At 58.5% G+C, this 26,383-nt stretch overlaps 1 protein-coding gene across 1 annotated transcript in view; it reads left to right on the forward strand.

Annotated features, from left to right (window-relative positions):
• Positions 1-26,383, forward strand: part of RXRG (retinoid X receptor gamma) — a gene marked incomplete at its 3' end in the record, with an annotated part of 147,052 nt that overhangs the window by 114,973 nt on the left and 5,696 nt on the right. The window contains exons 2-7 of the mRNA XM_079761967.1: positions 11,826-12,073; positions 18,989-19,133; positions 20,696-20,875; positions 24,614-24,774; positions 24,880-25,009; positions 25,852-25,984. Of these exons, the coding sequence (XP_079618093.1) occupies positions 11,855-12,073; positions 18,989-19,133; positions 20,696-20,875; positions 24,614-24,774; positions 24,880-25,009; positions 25,852-25,984 (968 nt within the window). The 5' untranslated portion in view covers positions 11,826-11,854. The remainder of the gene's footprint in view (positions 1-11,825; positions 12,074-18,988; positions 19,134-20,695; positions 20,876-24,613; positions 24,775-24,879; positions 25,010-25,851; positions 25,985-26,383) is intronic.

The following is a 26,383-nucleotide window of genomic DNA, read 5'->3' on the forward strand; positions in this document are numbered from 1 at the left end:
TTTTTTCTTTTGACCATGAAACTTGCAGCAAATGAATAAAATGACTGGGGTGGGGGCAGGGGACTGGGCCCTTGCAGGCGCTAATAAAACAAAGGTCAGCTTCTTCCAGGTGGACCCCACTTCACTCTAATACCTGGAACTCGATTTTACCTTTTGGAGCAGGGATGGGCAGACCTTTTCTCTGAAGAGCCAGAGAGTAAGCGTCTTAGTCTTTGCCGACTACAGGGCCTCTGTCTCAACGGCTCAGGTCTGTCTCGGTGTGAACGCCGGCTGTCGTCCACGCATGAAACATACAGCTACCCACGGGCTGTGCTCTATCCCGGCAGTCTGCCGCCACAGGGGATCCTGCTGAGAGCGTTATGGCCGTTTCTGACTGTTCTCAGGGATTCCCAATGCTGGCTGTCCCCAGCTTCCCTGGCACTGACGCGTCTTCAGAGCCAGACAGAAGGAGCTGCGGGTCACCTGACCCTTCAGTTACAGACGAGGACACTTGGGAAACAGGTGTAGCTTGCCCAGGACCTGTAGCTTTTTGTGGTCTTCAAACTGGGTTCCCCAGGCCCAAGCCGGTTTGGCTCAGTGGATAGAGTACTGGCCTGTGGACTGAAGGGTACAGGGTTTGATTCTGGTCAAGGGCACGTACCTCGGTTGCTGGATCCCCAGCCCTGGTTGGGGCAAGTGTGGGAGGCAACCAATCGATGTGTCTCTCTCACATCAATGTTTCTCTCTCTCTGTCTCCCTCCTTCCCTTCCACTCTCTAAAAATCAATGGAAAAATATCCTTGGGTGAGGATGAACAAACTGGGTCCCCTGAGCCCCCTGTGGGCCACCTGGGGTGGAGGAAGAGGAGGGGGGTCTAAGTCACAGACAGCCTCCTCCCCCCACCAGCAAAATAACTCACTACCAATCACATAGGGTCTGGGTACAGCATTGGGATTCAATAAAATAAAGCCTGGAAAGTTATAAATGTACAATAAAGTTAGTTCCCGTTTTCCAGTTCAGAAAATTCGGAGACCCTGGTGCTAAATTCCGCTAGAATTTTGTTTGTAGGTTTTTCTTGGAGGAGGTTGTCTCTTCTGAAGCGTGGGGCTGCGCACTCAGAGGTGCTGACCAAGTGCAGTGAGGAAGACGAGGATTCCGCACCAGTTCCTGGGAGTTCTGTTTGAACAACTCGCCCCCTTCTCTCATGAGATCTGGCAGGAAGAGAGCCGTGACCTGGGACCTCCAACCCCCACAGTCTACAGGAACCTGGCCCTCTTCTCACAGGCTGCGACTGAGAGACGGCAAGGGAGACAGAGCGTCCAGGTTCAAGATCAACTCAGACTCCAGATGGGATTCCAGAACCCCACAGCTGAACCTAAAAATGGAAAGGCGTGCGATCTTGAATTCAAAAAGCACTTACGGGGAGTCAGAGGAGCAGCAGGCAAAGTGCCTAATAAGTACGCGGGGATGCTTCTTCCGGGCTGGCTGCCGGGGTTTTGTTTCTGTGACTCGGTATCTCCTCCCACCCCCCCTTTATTGGCCACTGTCATAGGGCAGCAGCTCTTGGAGGGGTTGGGGTCTCAGTCCCGGGAATGTGGGGAGCAGAGCAAAGGTTAGAGGTCACCAGCAGGGAAGAAGACCCTAGACTGTCGTAGGAATGCCTGTCAATCAGCTGTTGGGCACACAGTGGGACCCCGGGACCCCGGGACCTGAGGCCCGTCCTCTGCCCGAAGGGACATACAAACTAGTTACAGGCCTGACGTCTGCAGGACATCTGGAGACCAGTTATTTCTGGAAATGTTTCTCGGGCCTCAGTTAACGTAACGGATCCCAGGAATGTATGTAGGTCTTAACCCGAGAGCGGATGACGCTGTGTGCGTTACCCAATGGCAACGCTGCAGTGGACAGACGTTGTTCACTGTGTTTTTAAATTTATTGATTGATTTTAGAGCGAGAGGAAGGGAGAGAGAGAGATATTTATTGTTCCACTTATTTATGCATTAATTGGTTGATTCTTAAATGTGCTCTGATCAGGGATCGAACCAGCAACCTTGGCATGTTGGGACGACGCTCTAACGGTTAGAGTCTAACCCACTGAGCTGCCCGGTCAGGGCCCGCTCACTGTGCTTTACGGTGACTACTGTCCTTGGGAGACAGCCTGTGCTCAGAGCCCGGAGCGCACACCTGGCCCCAAGGTCAGGGAGACAGAGGGAGGCGGTCTTGGGCCAAGAGCTGGTGTGGACACAAGTGCTGTCCAGGGATTCGAAGGGCAAGGGGTCACCCTCAGCAAATGCCTCCAACACTCCCTGGCGTTTGTCTAGGGGGCCCGACTGGCACACGGTGTACCGCATTCAGAAGTGGTTGAAGGAACAGGGCTGTGTCTTGTTAGGGGCACCCCTGCGCCCCAAGCCTCTCGTGTCTTAGGGACAATGTAACAGCCTCCTGTCCCAGCAAGGCTCCCATTTGGCTCCTGGGGGCAGACTGCCAGGAGTCACATGCAGGAACGCTGACCACTGCGCTGAACCCCACTCAGAATCTAACTCACCAGCCCTGGGAAGGGTCACGTTATCACCCGAACCTGCTTCCTCACTGAATGGGGATACTTCCTGACTCGCCGACACTCTGCGCCAGGCTGAATCTTGAATGACATGACCGTGGTGTCCAGCAGGATCTGCTACTTGCCAAGTGCCCAGCACGGACCTGGCACGTAGTAGGAGCTCAGCAAACACGTTTGGACTGAACCAGAGAATATGGAAACGAGGAGCACGGAATGGAGGGGCTGAGCGCGGGCGAGGCGGCGCTCATGGTGAAGGAGCGAGGCCCTGGGGGACCCCTGCTGTGTCTCTGTGGCCGCAAGCAAGCGGGCCACCTCTGTGGGATCGTTTTCTGTAAGTGTAGTGGCTCTTCGAGTCCCCAGAGCCTGGCTTCACCCGCAGCAGCATGGCCTTGTTCATTCACGACGCACTAGTACTTGGAACCGCGGTTAAATCACCATGGCGCGAACTAGTTTGTATTTGCTCATTCGCCCAAAATAAATAAATAAATAATAAAAATACCCCCCCCCAAAGGTTTGTGAAGCAAATGAGATTGTCGAAGTCTTGAGCCTATTTAAATTGCATCTGTTTTCAAGCAATTTAAAAAGCATAGCAGGAGTGTCATTAGCATATTAACGGGGTCTTAATTACAAAAGAGTCTTTTAAAGCAGATTTCATAAAATCCCCACTTAATAACCATTAGCTTGTGGTACTTGAAACACAACTCTTCACGTGTGTTACTTAGAAGTAATAAAATTATAATTTAAAAGTAATCTGCCAAGTTGTCAGGAATTTAGACGGGTTTTTCTCTCAATTGATCCAAATGAGTGAGGTTTTGCTATAATTATATATAATGCTGGTAATAATGAGGCTGATTATCAATCTCCTGCTTTTCACTCCCTCCATCATCACCGAGTGCAGGGGCGGGAGTGGAGGAGGGAGAGGCAGGCTGCCCCCCTTCCCAGCACTGGAGGCAGCAGCCCTGCCCCCACCTGAGCAGCCAGCAAGCCTGCCCTCCTCTGGGGAATCAGGCCGCCCCTTTCAGCTCTGAATGGCTGGGCGGCTGGTGGGGGCTGCTCGCAGGGGGTCAGTCCATCTGGGCTCCACCTCTGCGTCCTCTTGTCCTCGGAGAGGCCACGGGGGCTGAGCCAGGGTAGGAGGGTCCCTTCCCTCGCGTTCCTTTATTTTCCTGTCGAGAGGCGGCCGATCCCACGAGGCAGCCTCCACTTCTCCCCACTCCTGGGATTCCTCTCGGAGCCGCGCTCCACGTGGGTGAAAAGGCAGAGGCGGTGCCTGGGAAAGTCCTTCCTGTCTAATCTCAGGTGGCTGTGCGGCTCAGATGTTTGTGTGAAAATGCTTCTGCAAATGCAGAGAACACTTCCAATATAAAGCAATGCAGGTTGCAAGGCCCTGGCTCAGAGTGGCCCTCCTGCTCCCGGGGAAGGAGGGGAGGGGTCCTGAGGCAGGAACTAAAGCTGAGGTGATTGCCAGGGCCCAGGTCAGGAGCAGGAGGCTCCTAGTCAGAAAGTGCTGCGGTCAAAATCCCGAGAGGGCAGGGCTGGCTGGGAAGGGCGGGCAGAGGTCGGGCCAGGAGAGCCAGATGGAGGAGCGGGAGCCAGCCGGCACTTCCCAGGGGGTAAGTGTTGGGATGGTGTGAATTCTGTGGATCCTTTTAATGGAATTCTCAACTTGCTGATTGAGAATTACAAGAGGGAAATACCACCACCCCCACTTTCTAAATGAAAAATGTTTTATAGTTACTGTATATATGCCAAGAAAACTATAACTTAGGGTTTTGTTTGCATATTTTGGAATGATTTGTTCCTTTTTCTAACTTCTCTCAAGTTTGCAGCTTATATCTCAATAGAACAGAGGTGTTTTAAGTCACCTAACTACAGACAAACTGGAGCAACATCGCCTTAAAAGTCCCCCCCCCCCCCCCTTTTATTAGGTTGTTAATCTATCTGGAAGAAAACAACAACATTTTGTGTAGGCTTTTTCTAAGGAGTTCAGCATTCTTTGTGCAGCTTCAGATCCTTAGGAGCAATGTCTTACAGACGCTGATAAAGGGGACTGAGTACGAGCTGCCAGGGCTGCGTGGACAGTCGGCACCCGGCGGGTGGGATCAGGCCTCGCACCCGCTGCTTCCCCGGTTCCGACCCGCCTCGCCTTTGCCAGCCTCTCAGAGAGCAAGCCTTTTACTCCCTCGGTCCTGGTGTTGCATTTGTTCAGAGCAAGCAGAGCCCGGCCTCACCTGTGCGGTGTGAAGTGGGTCATACATGTGAAGTGTTTAGAACCGTGTCTGCTCCTGGTCACTTTACCAAATGTTACCTGCTGCTGTTGCCGCGACTCAGCGGAGGAGGTGACATTACAGAGCCCTGGGGGCGGCCCTGGCACTCGCTAGCAGCCGGGCTGTGAGCTTCCCCAGGGCGGGAAGGAGAAGGACAGGCCGGTGCGGAGGCTCTGTGGTCCTCAGGCTTACGCTCCACACCCCGCCCTGGGGAAAAGGCGGCCGGGGGTGTGGCTGAGCCTGCGAGGGCGGCGGGGCCGGGGCCTTCGTGCTCCCTGGCTCCCGTGCAGCTGCGGACTCAGAAGCGGCGGTGTTGACTCCGGCTCCCGCCATGGGTGGGTCCTGTTATCTGTTATCAGTAACTCATTACAAGTTTCCCTCCCGAGCAGCACAGCAAACTCTCTGACACGCACAATAGCAAAGGGGTGGAACGCCAGGCCATTTGCTCCAATCAGAAAGACCCATGGGTGACATTTTGCTTTGATTGGCTGAGGCTCAGGTTGCTAAGCAACTTCCTCACCTTGGTCAGACTTCTGTAGTTCTAAGTACCCAGCTTCTCTTTCTCAATGAGCCCCTTCAACACCCACACAACTCCTCATTGTGAGGTTTCAGAGGTTTCGGTTTGGATAAACATCAGAGACAGATTTCTTATGCCAATACTTTCTGTTGATGAACTCTATATATGGTTACATATGTTAATTAGCAAAAATTGACCTCATTCATTGATGAGTCAACCAATAGTTTTTGAGCGTCTGCCACGTTCCAGGCCCCATAGTGTTAGCTGTTAGCAGCAAGGGGTGGAATGAAAATTGTGTGGCAGCCAGTAGGGCATCAGATATTCAGAATGAGGTCAGCAGGGAGGATCTCTGGGCACCAGCCTGGGTTATGAGGGCCCCCTGGGGGTCTGGGTGGGGGGGAGGCTAGGATGATGGAGGGCAGTCTGGCCCAGAACGATGACTGTTTACTAACCCATTCAGAAAATGCAACGTCACCAACACGGGCGTGCTGACCAGGGTATGGTGACGGCCGCGGTGTGGAGCGTTTTCGGTGGGCCTGGCGTGGGCTGAATCCCTTAGGCACGTGACCTACGATGGCGTTCAGGCCACACAGCCCTGCCCCCAGCACCGACGGTGTAGTGAGTCATTACAGCTGCCACACGGGCCGGAGGCCGAGTGTCTCCACGTGGCCTGGGGGACCCATGCACCCACAGGGTCCCAGCGGCTCTGGTGCCCGTGACACTCGGAGCCTGCAGGTCTGCCAAGGCCCAGCTGAGGACTGGGCTCCGGGTCCAGGCCCAGACCATCTGGGACCACCACCCGCACTTGCTTCTTGCAGATGTCAGTACTGGCCTCCTGCTCATGAAGCTGGGCTGGCAGGGTCCTTGCTGGGAGGGAGAAGGAGGCTGGGGGAGGGGTAGGAAGGTCGAAGGGAAGCGGAGCTCCTGAGAGCGCACCAGCCCTTTCCGCAGACAGGCTTGTTTTATAGGAAGCATCGCTGGGTGAGGGGCAGGGGCTGTGTGGTGCAGAAAGGTGTGCTCTGGGCGCCCGGTGGTGGGCATGCAGAATGCAGAGGGCGCGGGGCCAGGGCTGAGGGGCTGCAGAGCCTCACACACTGGCTGCAGGACCAGAGAGAAGCACAGAGAAAACTTTGACTTTGGGTTTGGGCCAGGAATCAGGTTCCCGGCCAACACGGTGCTCCCGGTACCGGCTGCAGTTCTCGTGTGGCTGAAGAGAAGGAGTGAGCGCGAGAGGCTGGTGAACACGTCAAGGGCAGGTAAGCGCTCGTGTCTGCTCCTGACAATGGATGGAGTGTCCACTGGGACACTTTTGTCATCAAAGTCACTACTGTCTACCTTTTCTAAGAGCAAAGCTATTCGTTTCTAAGAGCGACTGGGTCACCGAGGAATGAAGAACCACATGCATTTGTGTAAGATGTCCTTGTCCTTTCAAATTTTAGTTTTAAAAAAATGTGGTGATGAACGGGCCACGGACTCCGTAGAAATAAAGCCACGTTTTTAACCCTTTGCACTCGCTTGCTTTTTTCTCGATTCCTTTATTCTACTCGGGATTTAATTTTTTAAATACCCCAGATTTTACAAAGCGCGGCAGTAGAATAAAAACTGGAGTTTCTTTTCATACAAACTCATTTATTTAATGTAAGAAAAGCCCAAATAAAGGAGGAGGGATGGAGGGAGGGAAGGGATGGGCTACCGATGCTAACCGTGTCGAGTCACACTCAACATCCGAGTGCAAAAGGTTAAAGCTGCTGCAAAACTAACCGAACTCACCGTTTCATTCTCCACTCCCCATGACTAGTTAAGACAGTTTATTATTATCCTATATAATAAAAGGGTAATATGCAAATTGACCCTAACAGCAGAATGACCGGAAAGGACCAGTCGCTATGACGTGCACTGACCACCAGGGGGAAGACGCTCAATGCAGGAGCTGCCCCCTGGTGGTCAGTGCGCTTCCACAGGGGGAGTGCCACTCAGCCAGAAGCTGGCCCATGGCTGGCCAGTGCAGTGGCGGTGGCAGCAGCGCTAAGGACCCCTTGGGGGGACAGACATCCCCTGAGGGCTCCCAGACTGTGAGAGGATGCAGGCTGGGCTGAGGGATCCCCCACTCCAGTGCACAAATTTGGTGCATTGGGCCTCTAGTTTATAATAATAGAGACAGTGTACTTAACATTTCAAATTCTCCCACATCTCATTTTATTCTTAAAACAACTTGTGTGTTGTCCAAAGTCCATATATATGTATAATAAAAGCCCAGCAACCAAAACGGTGGAACAACCAGAAACCAGAACACCACAGCCCCTTGCCCCAGCTGGCCCCACCCCCCAGGGAGCAGTTAGGGTGATCAGGCAGGCAGGCAGGCGAGTGATTAGGGGTGATCAGGCAGGCAGGTGAGTGTTAGGGGCAATCAGGCAGGCAGGTGAGCAGTTAGGAGCCAGCGGTCCCAGATTGCGAGAGGGATGTCCGGTTGCTGGTTTAGGCCAGATCCCACAGGATCTGGCCTAAACAGGCAGTCGGACATCCCCCGAAAAGGTCCTGGATTGTGAGCGGGTGCAGGCCGGGCTGAGGGAGACCCCCCCTCCTATGCACGAATTTCATGCGCCAGGTCTCTAGTGTGTGTGTGTGTGTGTGTGTGTGTGTGTGTGTGTGTGTATTTGTGCTGTCAATGTTTCTTAAATGTCATGCCTTTGCAGACTAATTTCATGATATTCTACATATTGAGTGTCCTTGTATGTTGAGTGTAACTTTTTCTTAGGTCAATTTACTGTTTTGTTTTGTTTTTAAACTTAAATAGCTATTTTTCAGAAGATCATTCAGTGTGAAAATCGAAGCCAGTTACTTGCTATAAACAGGGAAATGCTAAAAATAAATATAAAAGGATTAAAGCTTTTATAAGCCTGCCTTCACTCCAGCGCAGGCCTCCCATAGCGTCCCCACCCACCGGTGGCGCAGGCTCCGCACCTGGGGACTCAGGTTGGTGAGCGGGGGGCGCAGTCTCAATCCTGTCCATCCTGAGCTCTGGGTCTGGTGTCACCCACGGGCATCCCCGGTATGCGGAGGGGACCGGTGCCGTCTCAGGTCCAGGGGCACAGAGGAGAGGGGGCTGCAGGCCCCTTGTGTGCATGGAGAGCCGTGGCTGTGGGGGACCTGGGACAGCAGAGTTCACGGCTCTTGCCCATCAAGGTAGGTGTTGCCTCAGGGCCGGTCGAGTAGCCACTGGCCTCTTTCAATGTCAGCCTCCCAGGGCTCCAGGAGAGTCTAAAACGGTCTTCCGGTCATCGCCATGTGGAAGGATGTCGCACTTCCGGGTTGGGTTCCTACGCACTGCCCTCCGCCCCGTCCGTATGGACTTTCAGCTCGAGATCACTTCCGATTGGTCAGTTTGTGCTGAGTGCTGTGAGGGCGCTTTAGACTTCCTCTGAGTCCTTGGCAGCCCAGGCAGGAGAGCTGGGCTTCAGGCTGACAGTTTGAATCTGGGCTCTGCCCCTTGCCACCCGGGCAGAGCCTGGCACTGTGCTGGAGGTGGGCAAACAGAAATGGACACTCCTCCCTCCTCAATTTAATGGAAGAGACAGAAATAGACTGCTCCTTAGACAACAGAAAAAAAGCATCCAACCAGACCAGACACACCAGGGGGGCTTCCTGGGGGAGGTGACGCTTGCGTTAGACTGTGAAGGGTGACTGAGAACTCACTGGGCAGCAAAGGAGGGCACCCTGGAACTGGGAGTGGCATGGGGGTGAGACGGGCCTGTTTTCTCGTCCAGGGAAGGCTGAAATGACCCTCACAGGATAAATGCGTTACATGTGGAGACTGCCAGATGCTGTTCAGGCCACAAAGTATGTGTCTGACCTGTTTGCTTGAAGCCCCGTGCCCCTCTGAGCACCCACAGCCTGGGGGTCCTCCCTAGCTGTGGGACATGGAACATGGTGATTGGGATTCACCTGCTTATGAGATAATTGTCCCTAACAGACTGAAACTTTCCAGATAGAAAAACCACAACAAGCATGTCAAACGCGTGGCCACGGGCCACATGCGGCCCACAACAAATATTTTTGCGGCCCAGCCAATATAATGGTATGTAAGAAACATTTTAATAAAAATTTTGTAACTTAATTTTTACAATATCCTGTTATACATAACTAGAGGCCCAGTGCACGAATTCATGCATGGTGGGGTCCAGCCAGCCCTCCAGGGGGAGGGGCCATGGGAAGGCCTGTCTCACTCAGTCCCGATAGGCCAGACCCCAGCAGCAGGTTAACCTACCTGTCAGAGCATCTGCCCCCTGGTGGTCAGTGCACATCATAGCAAGCAGTTGAACAGCCTTAGCATATCATTAGCATATTACACTTTGATTGGTTGAACAGATGACCAGATACTTAGCATATTAGGCTTTTATTATATAAGATTATTAATAATGAACTACAACATTTGCTAATGTGCTGTGCTCAGCACAGCCGTGGGTGAACCTGAGGGGGGGCGATGAAGGATTAGAAAAGACAGACAAGAGAATAAAATTGGGGCTAGGTGGGACGCTGCTTCTCTGATGGAGAGACAGCGCCACAGCCTGCAAGCCGTCTTTATTTTATAGCCAGATTCCACGAGGCAAAGTAAGGGCGTGGTCAAGATGTTTACAATGTTATCACAGGTTTGGAATCTACTCAATTACATGCACCTGATCAAGCTTTATTTACTTGCTGCACCTCCCGCAGCCTACATCACTCAGCCACCTGGGACCACAGGTTCGGACCATAAGGTCAAGCTTACAGCCATAGCCTTTGGCTATAATTGTGCTGGGAGGGCTTTGTCCTCCAAGTTGGGACCTGCACGTGGCTTTGCCATGAGAGGACCATGCGCTCTCATTAGTCCGAGGCTTGAACCTGTCCAAACGCTGGAGCTGCTCTCCACAGCTAATGACTGATTACTATGATCGTGTTGCATTCACTTCCCTTACGCACCTTACGCGCAGGTGCACCATTTCTCTCCACTAATACCAACAGCGAATATTTTAGCAGCCGATTGCCACATCATTAGTCTTGGACTGACTTGTTTGGTGTGCACAACAGGAAATATTTTGCTTTCAGAGAACAAGAAAAGTAGGTTTATTTGCGTTACGCTTATTTATTTGTGCAATTATTCAGTGTCTGATAAGTTAATGTTCAAGAAAAAATATTAATTTTTATTAAAATTTTCTATTATTTTATGTTAACGATGATTCATTTATTTCAGCCCTTTGTATTCAGCATGTCTCTATCGAAATAAGCCTGCGTTTCTATGAAATTGAAGCTTTTTTTTGCGGCCTACATAATCTTAAACCTTGTTTATTTGGTCCGTGCTAGCCTTTGAGTCTGACATGCTTGGACTAGAGCAGTGATGGGAAACCTTTTGAGCTTGGTGTGTCAAACTTCGCCAAAAACCTGAGCATAACTCGGGTAGTGTGTCACTTTGAGGAAAAAACTAACTTCAAGACTCTAGTCGCAAATGTTTCATCCTCAGGAGCAGCAAATGTTTCATCCTCGGCATGCGGCCGCATGTCATCAGAAATGGCTATGCGTGTCAGTGCTGACACGCGTGTCATAGGTTCGCCATCACTGGACTAGAGGGTCAGAACTTTCTCGGGCGTGGGAGTGAGCATGCTCTCCACAGCGAGGCCTTAGCTAAGCGAGCTGAGTTTAAAGAGTTCCGCAGTGGACACGCTAGCTCGAGAAGACGCCTGCACCGTGCTCACTGCGGCGTTCTCCCAGCAGCCTGCGTGTCCATTGGCGGACGGATGGATAAAGATGTGGTACAGACACACAGTGAAATACTACTCGGCCATAAAAAAGGGGGGGTGGATCCTGCCATTTGTGACAACATGGATGGACCTTGAGGGTATCGTACTAAGTGAAATAAGCCAGAGAAAGACAAATACCACATGATCTCACTTATCTGTGGAATCTAACACAAAACAAAACAAAACAAAAACTGAACTCAGAGACAAAGAACAGGTTGGTGGTTGCCAGAGGTGGGGTCGGGGAGGATTATGTTCTTTTGGGCTCTGAATCCCCAGCACCTGGCACCTTAATGAAAGTTCATTACTACCAGAGCGAGGGCATGAAGGTCTCCCGACTCATGTTCTCAAGCGACATGGCTGTGAGGCAGGGAGTGCCAGAGCCACCGCACCGGCTCCCTCCACCCCTCCCGGGGTGGGTATGGACTCATCTTCCCTGGCTGGCCGGCCCCGGCCACAGCTGCCCAGACCTGGGGACTTGTGGACGTGCCCGTGGCCCTGGCTGATCTGATGCAGTTGAAGGTGGAATGCAGGTGGGGACAGAAACACATCAGTACAATGTCTCTCCCTCTGCTCTTCGCTTGCCTGTGTTCTACCGGCCTGTGTGGCCGCGAGCACATTGGTCCACAGGTGTCAGGTGTGGCGGGAAGGGGGGAGGGCGCAGGAAACAAACTGGGGGGCTGCTCCCCAGCACTCTGTGTGCTCCCCAGCCTCCTCACCTGTGCTCTCCTCCCACAGGCTCCCCCGGCCACGCTGGCTCCACGTCCATGAGCCCATCGGCAGCCTTGTCCACAGGGAAGCCCATGGACGGCCACCCCAGCTACACGGACACCCCTGTGAGTGCTCCACGGACTCTGAGTGTGGTGGGTGCCCCCCTCAATGCACTGGGTTCTCCGTACCGCGTCATCACGTCTGCCATGGGGCCGCCCTCAGGAGCACTGGCAGCCCCTCCAGGAATCAACCTGGTTGCCCCGCCCAGCTCTCAGGTAAGTGAGCTCCCAACCACCTCCCACAGGTGCTCCTGGAGCAGAGCCCGCACCAAGCAGGTGCCTACTGTGTGCGGGCGGAAGGGCCTGGGTTGTCTGTAGACTTCCCTCCTGCAGGACCTCCGTGAGGTGTGTCCTCAGGCAGGGCAGCCCCAGAGGGCGGAGGACACTGCACAGTCCGGGAGTCTGGTTCATGCTTCTCCGGAGAGGGGCTGTGTGTGTGTGTGTGTGTGGTGGACCCCGCCTTGCTGTTCTGAGGTCCCCAAAGGGTGGCCCGATGCCTTTCACTTCCTCCTAGCAATGTCACACGGAGAAGGCAGCTTGTAGTGGTCGGCTCTTGTGTAATGATGCTGCATAACAACCAGTCCCCAGTGTGTCATGTGTTGAAAATCACACACATTTTTTTTCTCACTCTCAAGTTTCTGTGTCAGCTAGGATGGCTCTGCTCAGGTGGCAGGTGAGCCAGGCTAGGCTGAGGCTGGGTCCATGTCTGCCCGTCGGGTCCCAGACTAAAGACACAGCAGCTACCTGGGGCACCTCACAGGAGTGGCCGCATCCAGACAGAATCAGGAGAGCGCAGGGCGGTCTCTGCTCACGCCAGCTTCACGAAGACCCACCGCCTCCGAAGCTCCTGTGGCTGCCTCGGGGTGGGCTGTGCTATTTCAGGGGGAGAGTCTACAAAGAAACAGTGTGAAGGGTGTGAAGACTTAGGAGCGAATCAGTGCCCCTGAGGGTCTCGGGGGCCGTGCCCGTTATACAGGCAAGGCCGTGTTGTACGTGCTGTCAGTGGTGTGGCCTGGAATCGGAGGGACGATAGAAAAGGCCCCGTGGCCTCCCAGTCATGGGGTCCAGGAGGGTGTGGGAGGCTCAGAGGAACGTGGACCAGATGGCGGTGAGATGGACTGTATTGATGCCATGCTCTCCCTGTAACCACAGAGCTGGTGACACCCCCCTTCAGAATGGGAGACCTTTGAGAGGTTTGTTGATTTATGTTCTTTCATGTCAGTGGATTCCAGGGAACTAGGCAAAGCCAGTAGGTTAGAGACAGGAAAGTATGTGGAGGTTCTGGGACAAAGCAAAGTTTGCAAAGGGAGCTCATTCCTCCCAATGCCTGTTGACGAGGTCCTCCGTGTGCAGCTCCCGGGTCCTGGGGGAACGCTCTGAATAATGCGGCCCAGGTCTTCCCTGCATGGCAGCTGCAGCGAGCGCAGGATGTAGCCTCAGCCAGCAGCCGTGATCGCCGTGAAGAAATGGACAGGCGAGGGGATGGACGGAGACGGCTGTGGGTGGGGAGGGGCCAGCACCGTCCCCCGACGCTGCTGTAGTCGCCACACTCTGGGCCACGGCGCTAAAGTTGGCCCACAGGTCTGCGTCACGGCCGAGTGCGCGTGCGCTGCTGCTCTTGGACCGAATGTCTGTACAGAGGGATTGGGGTTGAAAGGTCAGCTGAAGGCTTGTTCCTGGCCAACTGGGCTGCGTGCAGAAGCCAAGGCCACGCTTGGCTCTGGGAGCTCCGTGCAGCTTGCCAGGCGCTGCGGAGCCTGCGGCCCAGGCACCAGCATGTGGGCTGGGGCTCCGGAACCCACGGCAGGACACTTGGCCCAGTTCGTTAGAGGACACAGGACAGCAAGTGCCCTTGGTGGTGGCGACTCTGAACCATCGGGCGCTGTCCCTGAGCATCCCGGGCCGAGGGGCTGAGAGTGGGCCTTGCCCGGGAACATGGGCCTTCCGTGACGGGTCGGGGTAAGTGCGGTTGGGGCGAGGGGCCGAGGGAGCAGCCCTGTGGGGCAGCAGGCAGCCCCTGCCCGAGCTCTGCTACTCGGGGTTGGAGCTTCTCCTTGCTCTTGTTGGGTCTTCAGTCTTGAGCAGTGAAGGGACCTGGACTGGCTTATGGGGCAGGGGCTGTGCCACCCTGTGCAAACCACGATCTCACCACTTGTCCTCTGCTGTCGGGTAACATGTCCTGATTATCTGACAGTGATTTTTATGAAAATCAAAGGAGATATGGATTTGAAAAATCACTTCTTAGGTGCTTACAATGCTCATGGCAACCAGAGTTATTACTATTATTCCTAAGCGCTATACCCTGCACCCCGGGGACCACTGATTCAGGTGTCCTCTGTTGCTGGAAGGTTCTAGAGGAGTTCATTTCAGCAAATGCTCGCTGAGCTTGGCTCTGAGATTCAGAAATGTCTGAAATCGTGCCCTGCCCTGGTGAGAAGTGGCTGAGCAGCTCCTCGGCCCTGTCCCGGGTCCTGGGGGTACAGAATAATTTCTAAAAACACCAAGTGTGGATCGGGCAGGTGTGTATGCAGCTTCCAGACAAAATGGTCCAGGCCACCTATTCCTGGACGTGCGTGTGAGTGTGAGTGTGAGTAAGTGTGCATGTGTGAGTGTGTATCAGTGTGTGAGTGTGTCTGAATGTGTCTGTGTGAGTGTGTGTCTGAGTGTGTGTAAGATTGTGTGTGAATGTGTGAGAGTGTGAGTGTGTGTGAGTGTGGGTATGTGAGTTTGTGTGTGTGTGTGTGTGTGAATGTGTATGTGAGAGTGTGTGTGTATGTGTTTGTGTGTGTATGTGTGAATGTGTGTGTGAATGTGAGTGTGTCACTGTGTGAGTGTGTGTGTTTATGTGTGAGAGAGTAGTGTGAGTGTGAGTTGTGTATGTGTGAGTTTGTGTGTGTATGTGTGAATGTGAGTGTGTGTCACTGTGTGAGTGTGTGTGTTTATGTGTGAGAGAGTAGTGTGAGTGTGAGTGTGCGTGCTGCACATTGTAAGTGTGATGTGTGCTGGCTGGCCTTGGCACAGGCCTGTGTGTCCTTGGCACGCCCCCTCTGACCCCCCCTGCCCCTGCCCCTATGGTCCCGTCGCACCTGTTCCTGCCCAGGTGGGCATTGGTAGCTGCCACTCCCCCTGCAGATGTCTGCTCGTTAGAACAAGTGCCGGCGTTAGAGCTAGAGCGGATCTTACAGACCCTCTTGCCTCATGACTAAGGGAAAGTTAGGCCATCACCTCTTTTCCAGTGAAATCCTGTTTGAAAGCCGGATATTCATGTCAAATAAAAACAGGTCTGGCTGAACCCCGGCCAGGATGTGACCCCTTCTCAGTCTACTTCCCTCCTGCTCACCTGCCACCCACACCCGCCGCGTCTGAGCCCCTCTGGCCTGTGTGCAGACGGGAGCCGGAGTCTCTGGGACGTGACCTGGCTCTGTCGTGCAGCAGGGCACGGTGAGGGAGGGCGGGTCTGGCCACAGGGCTCCTCTCTCCCCGGGGAGGGCTCGGTTCTCATGGCCTAGACCCTCACCAGGTTAACTGGGCGCCACTAGAAAGGGAGAGCCTTCCTGCAGCCGCCGGCCACACACCTGCCTTCAGTGGGGTCATTTGGGCTGAAAGCAGCTCAGAAATGTGGGCCCCGTGCTCCTCGGTGATCCAGGGGGTTTCTATCCCGCTCAGGCGGCAGCCAGAGCCTGGAGCCGCCGCCCCGGTGCCCCCGATGGAAGGGGGCAGCGGGGCCAGGGTTGGGGCCAGGCAGCCAATGGCTTTGCGCTCTGCTGGCAGCCTTCGATCTCCTCTCCCCTGCTCAGCGCAAACAACCCCCAAGCAAGACAGGCTGTCGGAGAAGGAGCAGCCGCCCCGGTCCCAGCCACCCCTCCCCCACCACCAGACTCAGGACGGGTAGGAGAGGGCTCCTGCCAGGGAGGCGGGCAGGCAGCTGCCAGGGCCAGGGGACCCCAGGGTCCAAGAGCCATTCCTTCCACCTGCTGGGTCTGGAAGGCACCTGGGCAGGTGCGACAGATTGTGTGTCTCCTCAGGCTTTTCCCGTGTTGCTGCCCGAGGCGGAGGTGGAGGACGTTGTTCCTCTGCTCAGAACCTCCAGTGGCTCCTCATGGCCTCCCAACCTCAATCCGCCCCCCTTAGCCAGGCAGTCAAGCCCGGGCTCTGTCACAGCCGCCTCCCCCGCGTCCCCATCCATCCACCGGACACACACCGGGGCTTCCTTACAGGCCTGGGTGCTCACAGCCTTTTGCTCATCATTGGCCCATCCTAATCCTGCCCATTGGTGAAGGCTGTCCAGTCCCAGCTCAGATGCCACCTCCTTCAGGAAGTCTTCCCTGATCTCCATTGCTCATGGTCTTTCTTCTTAAACTACCCTGACTTTTAATCTCATCAATGGCTAGGTTTTTGAGGCAGTGCCTGTGTGTCTTTCTTCTTGTGCCCCCACAGGATTTCTGAAAGAGTAAATGAATAAAACATGTTGGGGCTCAATTTCCTCGTCTGAAAATAGGAAGGCCCCCCAGGGTTGTTGTGAAGACTAAATACTTGATTAGCGCCGAGCAGGCTTCCCAGAGCCGGTGGCACCGATGGCAGCCACCCCAGTGAGGGCTGCGGCGTGATCACGGCAGCCGCAGGGGCGCACCTCCCGGCGGAGACGGGCGGGAGGGAAGGCAGAGCACGGCCTCCCGAGCCCAGGTGGCGGGGCCTCCTCGTTCCCGTGACCTTTCTGCTCATCTGAGGGCTAGGGGACAGGGCCCTGGTCAGCTAGAGGCTCTTTTTGGGGGTCATCTGACCTAAGATGCTCCCATTTCATGGGGTGGACCTAAGAGCCCCTGTTTCTTGAGGCACAAAACGTTGCCCAGAATTCGCCCTGATGGGAAGCCTCCCCGTTTCTTAAAAATCAGTGCGAGTTGAAGTGGGGCACGTGTCCAGAGATAAGAACCACCCGGTGTTATGACAACATCCAATAGTTTTCTGACGTTCCCAGCGAAGAAATGGAATCCTCTGCCCCGGGCGCGTGTGGCCTCACGTCACTGCCCGATTCCTGGCACGTTGTGGGATGTGGGCTCGTAATAAGCACTCAGAATTCTTGTCTGAATTGATCAGATTTCACTGGAATGATAGTGTGTGCCGGGCATCAGGGTCGGCACTTTGCACCATTATCTCCTCTAGCCCGCCCGCAGCTCGGGTAGGTGTTCCCGTGCTCAGTTTACAGACAGGGAAACTGAGTCAAAGATGATTGGGACCTTCTTTGAGTCCTGCAGGCCACACGGGTAGCGTGGAGGCATCGGGGCCGGAGGCTCCGCAGGGACGCCATCCCCACTGCACGGCGATGCTCAGTCCTGGCCGCACACCTTTACCCGGTGACTTAGCACAAGGCCATGCCCAGGGCGTGGACCCCCTGGCTCCCAACTCTGGCGGCGGGGGGTCCAGGCGTCTGATTATTTCCGTGCTCCCAGTGTATATGCAGGGCTCACTGTGTTCCAGCAAACCAAACTGGGCACAAGGTTGAGATGCCTGTATAAAAAGAGGAAGGGGAAGGAGCGGGAAGGAGGGGAAGAGGGGGGGTGGAGGAGAGAGAGAGAGAGAGAAACATCAATCTGTTGTTGCACTTTTGCTGCATTCATTGGTTGACTCTTGCATGTGTGCTGATCGAGATCGAACCTGCGCCCTGCGGATCCTCGATGCTCGAACCCGCTGAGCATCGGCCGGGGCTCATGTGCGTTCATTAAAACACTTCCCGGCAACTTCGGTGCAGAGCAGTGGCTGCGGCTGTCCGCCCCGGCCTCCTCGCTGCACCTCGGCCACCTCCTGCGCTCCATGGCTGAGCGACCTGCTAAGCTGGTGGAGGTGGGAGGCGCTTCTCTCGGCTCTGAGTTATGTGTGTCCGTCATTCCCTCTGTCCCAAAGGCCTTGACTCAGGAAGAAAACCGCCTTTGGTTGGTGTGAGAATCGCAGTCACTGGGTTAGGCATATGCCTCACCGTTCACATGGACCACACAGAGGCCAGGGACCGCTCCACCCCCAAGGGGTCACCCCCCAGCTGCCTCCATGGCCACTCCAACACCCCGCCCCCCTCACCCCCACAGCCACTCCAACACCCCGCCCCCCCTCACCCCCACAGCCACTCCAACACCCCCCCTCACCCCCACGGCCACTCCAACACCCTCCCCCCCCCCGCTCAGCCCCACGGCCACTCCAACACCCCGCCCCCCCTCAGCCCCACGGCCACTCCAACACCCCCCTCACTCCCACAGCCCCACGGCCACTCCAACACCCTCCCTCACCCCCACAGCCACTCCAACACCCCCCCTCACCCCCACAGCCACTCCAACACCCCGCCCCCCCTCACCCCCACAGCCACTCCAACACCCCCCCTCACCCCCACGGCCACTCCAACACCCCCCCCCCCCCGCTCAGCCCCACGGCCACTCCAACACCCCGCCCCCCCTCAGCCCCACAGCCACTCCAACACCCCCCCTCACCCCCACAGCCACTCCAACACCCCCCCTCACCCCACAGCCACTCCAACACCTCCCCTCACCCCCACAGCCACTCCAACACCCCGCCCCTCCCCTGCGTTGTGCGTGCTGTCTCAGGGCGGCCTGTCCTGCCCCCTGCCAGGCCTGCCTGCGTAGGAACAGAGACGGGTCTTGTAGACTCTGCCTCTCCCTGCGCTGCCCCGAGGTGAGCTGTGCCCACCACTGAGCGTGGCCGGAGGCTCTGCTGACTCGTCCTCTGGGAAGAGCTCAGAGCCCTCAGCAGTGGCCCCGGGGGCACGAGGAGCTGATGCCGGCAGTGAGGGGGCGAGGGGGTGCGTGCAGGGCCGTGCTCAGACGCTCACGTGGGCCAGCTCCCCGCACGTGCCAGCCCAGGGTGGGCACCAGGAGGAGGAGCCCAGGACTCTGGCCCCACGGAGTCTGTGATCCCTGAAGTGAGAAATGATGCGCTTCTGCCCACTCTCCTCCCAGGACCCCCGCGGCACACGGCCTTCCCTGCGCTCAGCCGGAGGCCACTCTTAGGCAGACCCGCGCTCCCTGCGGGGCCTCGGCCTCGGCTCGGCTGGCTGCTGGCTCCGTCCGTCACTGCCATTGCTCTCTCTCTCTCTCTCTCTCTCTCTCTCTCTCTCTCTCTCTCGTGCAGCTCAATGTGGTCAACGGGGTCAGCATTTCCGAGGACGTCAAGCCCCTGGCCGGGCTCCCCGGGCTCGGGAACATGAACTACCCGTCCACCAGCCCCGGGCCGCTGGTCAAACACATCTGCGCCATCTGCGGGGACAGGTCCTCAGGTACGTGCGCTTGGTGGTCGACGCCTGGGGGTGGGGGGGGTGGGAGGGGTGCTGGCTCTCCCGGCACACACTGGCCTGCGGCTGGGCCACGGGACCTGGAAGGCGGAGCAGGTGGTGCTGGAGATTGTTCCGGGTCCAGCAAAGCCACCGCCCAGCAGGCCTCGGGCCGCAGCTCCCGGCCGCACCCCGTGGCGCTAGGAAGACCAGGCGCCGGTTTCTTTCTCCCGTTGGCCAGAGCGTGGAGCACGCACGTCAGAGGCTGCTCAGTGCAGAGGGGAGGGTAATGCTTTTGAGAGGGGGTCCCGGCGTCTTCGGGCCTCACTCTGGGGAAATGTCAGTGAAGCTGAGGGCCTCCTGCAAGGAGAATAAGTCCTTTCACTAAGTGCACTGAGGTCTAAAGGAGGCAGAGCGCGCTGTTTAACTAAATACTGAGATGCGTGATACAGTAATGCAAACAAAACCTAAGCTCGGGACCTTTCTAATATCGCTCCCGGGATTGGTGGCCCCGAGGGACGGCCCGGAGGGGGCTGGGACAGGCGCTCGGGCTCAGTGTGGGGGGGACAGGCGCTCGGGCTCAGTGTGTGGGTGGGACAGGCGCTCGGGCTCAGTGTGGGGGGGACAGGCGCTCGGGCTCAGTGTGGGGGGGACAGGCGCTCGGGCTCAGTGTGGGGGGGACAGGCGCTCGGGCTCAGTGTGGGGGGGACAGGCGCTCGGGCTCAGTGCGGGGGGGGGGGACAGGCGCTCGGGCTCAGTGTGGGGGGGACAGGCGCTCGGGCTCAGTGCGGGGGGGGGGACAGGCGCTCGGGCTCAGTGTGGGGGGGACAGGCGCTCGGGCTCAGTGTGGGAGGTGGGGGGGGACAGGCGCTCGGGCTCAGTGGCGGGGGGACAGGCGCTCGGGCTCAGTGCGGGGGGGGGGACAGGCGCTCGGGCTCATTGTGGGGTGGGACAGGCGCTCGGGCTCAGTGCGGGGGGTGGGACAGGCGCTCGAGCTCAGTGTGGGGGGGACAGGCGCTCGAGCTCAATGTGGGGGGGACAGGCGCTCGGGCTCAGTGCGGGGGGTGGGACAGGCGCTCGGGCTCAGTGTGGGGTGGGGGACAGGCGCTCGGGCTCAGTGTGGGGTGGGGGACAGGCGCTCGGGCTCAGTGTGGGGGGGACAGGCGCTCGGGCTCATTGTGGGGTGGGACAGGCGCTCGGGCTCATTGTGGGGGGGACAGGCGCTCGGGCTCAGTGTGGGGTGGGACAGGCGCTCGAGCTCAGTGTGGGGGGTGGGACAGGCGCTCGGGCTCAGTGTGGGGGGTGGGACAGGCGCTCGAGCTCAGTGTGGGGGGGGGACAGGCGCTCGGGCTCAGTGTGGGGGGTGGGGGGGGACAGGCGCTCGGGCTCAGTGCGGGGGGGGGGACAGGCGCTCAGGCTCAGTGTGGGGTGAGACAGGCGCTCGGCTTCTCCGAGGGCCATCTTTGCTTCTTGCCCATGAAATACGCCAGTTTCCGGGGGCGGGGGGGTGGGGGTGGGGACAAGAAGGGGTGACAGGAGCAGGCACACATGTGCTGTTCTCCCCACAGGCAAGCACTACGGCGTGTACAGCTGCGAGGGCTGCAAAGGCTTCTTCAAGCGGACGATCCGCAAGGACCTGCTGTACACCTGCCGGGACAACAAGGACTGCCTCATCGACAAGCGCCAGCGCAACCGCTGCCAGTACTGCCGCTACCAGAAGTGCCTGGTCATGGGCATGAAGCGGGAAGGTGGGCCCTCCCCCGGCGCAGGCCCAGCAGCACGTGGGGACGCGTGGCAGACGCAGGGCCCTGGGGGGAAGGGGGAAGGGCGCTGCAAGGACCGCAGTCAGATGTGCGTGCTGCCCGAGGGAACGTGTCCCAGAGGAGGGGCGGGGCAGCTTCCTGCTCCCCCCCTGCCTCCCTGGTGCTCAGATGATGCCCAATCTGGACCCTCCAGCGGCAGAGAGGAAATCTGAGGCCCGGTGTGAGGGCCCTGGCGCCCTCCCTGCAGGGGGACGGCGGACGGCCTGGGCGGGGCCGCATCTCCCCTCTCATCCTGCGCCTCCCTCAGGGGAACCGGCCGAGCCCACGCTGTGCTGACAGGTTGGCGGCTGCAGGCCCCTGAGGTGGGTGTGCCCCTGTCTTTGGGTCATGGCATCACAATCACCAGGCTTCGCCGCCTCCGTCAGGAAGGCCGCGGGCATGCACTTTTAAGCCAGGACGCCTTTCCAGTTGCAGGTGGTCGGCTGCCTTGTTGCAGTGAGAAAAGTTCCAAAAGTGCTTTCTGTTCATTTGTAAGAGCCACTGAACAGCACAAATGCATTGAACGGGCCACTGTTCCACTAGCCGACCGTGGTACGTGGTGTCCCTGCTGAGCCCCTGCTGAGAGAGGCCGCCAGGGGGACTGAGCCTCTGATGAGAGAGGCCGCCAGGGGGACTGAGCCTCTGCTGAGAGAGGCCGCCAGGGGGACTGAGCCCCTGCTGAGAGAGGCCGCCAGGGGGTCTGAGCCCCTGTGAGAGAGGCCGCCAGGGGGTCTGAGCCCCTGTGAGAGAGGCCGCCAGGGGGACTGAGCCCCTGCTGAGAGAGGCCGCCAGGGGGACTGAGCCCCTGCTGAGAGAGGCCGCCAGGGGGACTGAGCTCCGGGAGCCTCGGCGTGTCCGATGGAGAGTCACGTAATCAGCCGTTCACCGGCCGGGGAGACGGGCCGGTGTGAGCCGGGCGAGGGGAGCGTGTCCCAGGCCCCACCAGTAATGAGTGAGCAGAGGGCAGGCCCTCCGTCTCCAGAGCAGGGCTCACACCTGGGACCGGATGCCCCGCCCCCCGCCGCCCTGATGTCTGACGATTCTCAGATTGGCAGACCCAAGCCTGGGCTCCTGATACTCTGGCCCCCGACTCCCCCTTTAGAAAATGGCCATTTCCCAGCGGCTCAGACCAGAAACCACTGGCCGCCCTCTTTCTCTGACACACACACTTGGTGGGCGAGACATCCTGTCTCTCCCTCAAGCTGGGCCTTGAGTCGCTCTGTTCTCCCTGCTCCCGCTGCTTTCGCCACAGTCGCAGCCACTGGCTCTTTGCAGCACCGACCGCTCCTCTTCGGGCTGCTCCTGGCTCCCACCCCTGTCCGTGAGGGCGCCCGGAGAGCGAGGCGCACGGGGTCAGGCCCCCTTCCCCTCCAGGCCTCCCCCCTCAGTGGCCACAGGCTGGGAGAGGGAGGCAGGAGCAGCTGGGGGCACTCTGCTCCCCGCTCTCTGTGGCTGCCACTGCCCTGCGGCCAGCACTTGAGACCAATGACCCACAGCACCTCCCACCGGCCAGAGGGCTGGCGTCTGGTCTGCGGGGCGCTCACCCCCAGGGTGGTGAGACCAGTTTCAGGTTGACGTGTTCAGTGCATACGATTGAACTAAAGCAGCAATTTCAACTTTTTCCATCTCACAGCACACATTAACTAATTACTAAAATTTTGTGCGACACCAAAAAAGTATTATTTTTTTGGCTAACCAGACCACAAAAAGGTATAATTTTGATTCATTCACACTGGATAGCTACTTCCGTTTGATGGTTGGGCAGTCTGTTGTAAGGCGGGACGTGGGTCTATTTAAGGTCACCCAGCACCCCTGGATGTGCCCTGATGTGGGCAGCAGCTCAGAATGTCTGCCAAACAGAAGATGCCCCAACAGCAGACTGGCCCCTCGCTCAGGACAGCATGCTCTGTGGCCCGGGTCACGCCATTCGGGGGGGGGGGGGGGGAGGGTAGAGCACCCTCCGAGGCCCGGGTCCCTTCCTGAGAGGCCTGCAGGGTATTTTCCTTGAGAGCCTATCGAGGCTCCCTCCACCTGCTTTCCCAGATTTTAACCTTGAAAAATTAATACAAGACGCGTTCAACTGCAACCAGCAAATGCAGCTGATAATGAGTGCGTGTGACAGCTGTGTGCTGGCAGTCAGCGAGGACCGGCGGGGCAGGACGGAGGGAGGAGGGCAGAGCTGGAGGAGGAAGGACCGATTAGGAGATGGGACAGGACCGGGCAGAAGCCCGGGGGGTAAAGAGCGGCAGGAAGAGGAAATACCCACCCTGTGAACTTTTTGTAATTATCGCATTTAATCCTCACCAGACAATCTCCGCCAAGGACCACAGCTCCCCCTTCTCATCCAGGGAAACGGGGGCTTGGCAGGCGGAGGACTGTGTCTGATGTCACTTAGCCAGAAAGTGGAGGCCGTTTTTGAAAAGAGGGCTTCGACCCCAGCACACTGCTTTTCTCCTTCTCTCTCCTGCTCACTCCTCTCCTCTCCCTGCCCCTGCTTTATCCTCTCTCCTTGGTTCCTGGCTCCCGCCTTCCCACCTGGCCCCACCCCACCACTGAAGACCGTTTTCCCGGGGCTGCTTGGTGGGTGCCCCCAGGGGCTGAGGGGTGCGAGATCCTGCGCCCTCCTCCTCCTCTAGAAGACCAGGGACCTCGCTTGCAGGACAGGTCAGAGGTCCCGCCAGGGTTCCAGTCCACTCTTCAGCCAGTGGGCTGCCAGCCCCTCAGAGAGCAGCTTGGGGCGTGGACAGAGGCAGGAGGGAGGGAAGCGAGAGGCCGGAGGGGCCAGCGGAGCGGCCACGTGAGTCGCTGGGTCCCACGCGAGCCACCAGCTTAGGGACCGTTTCCTTCATCTTGGGCCTTGAGCAGTGCCGCACTCCGCTGCGCTCCGGAGCGAGGAGCGGACAGCAGCGCTTTCTGGGGTGGACACCGGCCGACAGGCTGGTCTCTGGCTGGAGGACAGGCCCGCGGGCGGCCTCACCCCACGCACAGACGCAGGGGCCCTGGGGGCGCGGGGCCAGGAGGCTGGAAACGCTCAGCTTGGGAGGCGGGGTCATTGCAGCTCCAGCTTTGCCGGGTCCACACCCCCACACCCCCCAATCAGCCTCGGGTCTGGAATGCCATCCCGGTGACTGCCTCCCCCGCTCACTTACGAACCCCCCAGGGCCCCGAAGGGCATCCCTGATGCAGGTCAGGTGACCTGTGCACAGGCCGCCGCCCGGGCAGCGCTGATGGGATGTGAGGCCAAGGGCGCTGCCTGGGCCCTGACGGGGCAGGAGGGCAGCGTGAGGCGCCTGCCCCTCAGCCCCGCAGCTCCCGGCGTTCTGGAGGGCGGCGGGCGGGCGGAGGGGCCGCGGGCGGGCGGAGGGGCCGCGGGCGGGCGGAGGGGCCGAGGGCGGGCGGAGGGGCCGCGCGGCACGGGAAAGCGGCTCGTGAAGAGAGGGCAGATCGGAGTGGTCAGAGCTACAGAGGCAGACTTCCTAGGGTCCTCGCCACCCCGACGGTGGAGGACGTGGGCTCCAGGCCCGCGTAGCCGCACAGGTGTGAGCAGGTAGCCTCTGTCAGCACCACGACACCCCGATTCAGCGCCGAGGTGACGCCCACCTTACACACAGGCGGCGTAGGCAGGCCGCCCCTGCCCGCCGCTCTCCTGGCACGGGTGCCATCTGTGTGTCCTCCGTGTGCCAGCCGTGCAGGAGGAGAGGCAGAGGAGCCGGGAGCGGGCGGAGAGCGAGGCCGAGTGCGCGGGCGGCGCCCACGAAGGCATGCCGGTGGAGCGGATCCTGGAGGCGGAACTCGCCGTGGAGCCGAAGACGGAGTCCTACGGGGACATGAGCATGGAGAGCTCGGTACGTGCCCCGGGCGCCGGCCACTCCCCGGCCTGGGGGCGGAGGCGGCGGTGGTGCGGAGGGCGTGCTGGGCCGCGACTCCAGCCTGAGCGTGTCCCGTTTCAGACCAACGACCCCGTCACCAACATCTGCCACGCGGCCGACAAGCAGCTGTTCACCCTGGTCGAGTGGGCCAAGCGCATCCCCCACTTCTCGGGCCTCACGCTGGAGGACCAGGTCATCCTGCTCCGGGCAGGTAGGGCTGTCGGGACAATCGCGGGGCTGCCGTTGGACGTTCCCCGCGGGACGCTAACCCCGCCCGCGCCGTGCGCCACGCTGACGGCAGGATCGCGGCAGGGTGGCTCTTTCTCTGGGTGATCCGCAGGCTCTCAACTGGGGGGGGCCTCCCCAGACACTCCCAACCCCCAGGGACAGTGCCTGTGGACGGAGGAGTGACTCTTCCACGTGAATCTGACCGGCTTCGTAGCTAGTGACTCACTTTCGAAGACAGTTCAGTCCTCTTGGTTGGGGCCGCCTGAAGCCGCGCCCCATGACGGCTGTGAACGCGGAAAGCGCAGTCATTCCCACCCACAGGGAGGCGAGGGCGCCACCCACTTAGACGCAGGCGTGGCCCAGACGCACCCGGGCCCTTCCTATTTTGAGGTTCTTTGTGCCGCGCCCTCGGTGGCTTCCATTTCTGGGGCACGGAGCAGCTGCCACCTGCCAGGCCTCTTCCTCACTGAGCCCGCCGGCGGACGCCATGAAGGCGGGCGGAGGCCGGGAGCCACGTCCCTGTGAGATACGGAGCCCGCAGCGGCCGTGACCGGAGCTCCGCGCCGTGCCAGCGCCGCCCATCACCCCCACAGACACCAGCCCGCTCTGAGCCCCGCAGTGACAGCTAACACAGTGCTGTCCCTGTTCCATGTTCAGTCCATATTTGCTCATTGACGGGGGAAGTAGAGCCCTGTCCTCAAGCTGGCCTTCCAGGCTGCACTGGGAACCCCGGCATTTCACCTCCCCGGACTTCCAATTCGGCTTTGTCCCCGGGTGATCTCCATGAAGCGAGACTGCCCCTCACGGCCTCCTGTCGTCCCGCAGGGTGGAACGAGCTTCTGATCGCCTCCTTCTCCCACCGCTCAGTCTCCGTGCAGGACGGCATTCTCCTGGCCACCGGGCTGCACGTGCACCGGAGCAGCGCCCACAGTGCCGGCGTGGGCTCCATCTTTGACAGGTGTGTCTTCTGTGTTGTTGTGTGTGTGCCTTCATATGTGCACATGTGTATGCGTGCGTGCATGTATGCACATGTGCTATGGGCAGTGACGGGATGTGGATGGACAGAGCCCAGAGCCGCCCATGGCTAGAAGCAGAGCCCAGGAGACCAGTGAGCATGTGGGCCTGGAGGCTGAGGGAGGATGAGGAGAAAGGCTGAGACCGCGAGGTGGAGCGGGTCAGCGCCAGAGCAGTCGCGGGCAAATGGGGTCAGAGGAGAGGCTGGTTGTTGGCATGACCTGCTAACTTGGGGTGGGGGTGTTGACCTGCTTCTCCTCGGGGAAGGATGGGCAGGGCGCCAGGACCAGACCCGAGGAGACAGGCCAGGATCTCAGGTCAGGTGGTGACGGCCTCCGTCTGG

Source organism: Cnephaeus nilssonii, assembly GCF_951640355.1.
Source record: "Cnephaeus nilssonii genome assembly, chromosome: 21".
Taxonomy (NCBI): Eukaryota; Metazoa; Chordata; class Mammalia; order Chiroptera; family Vespertilionidae; genus Cnephaeus; species Cnephaeus nilssonii.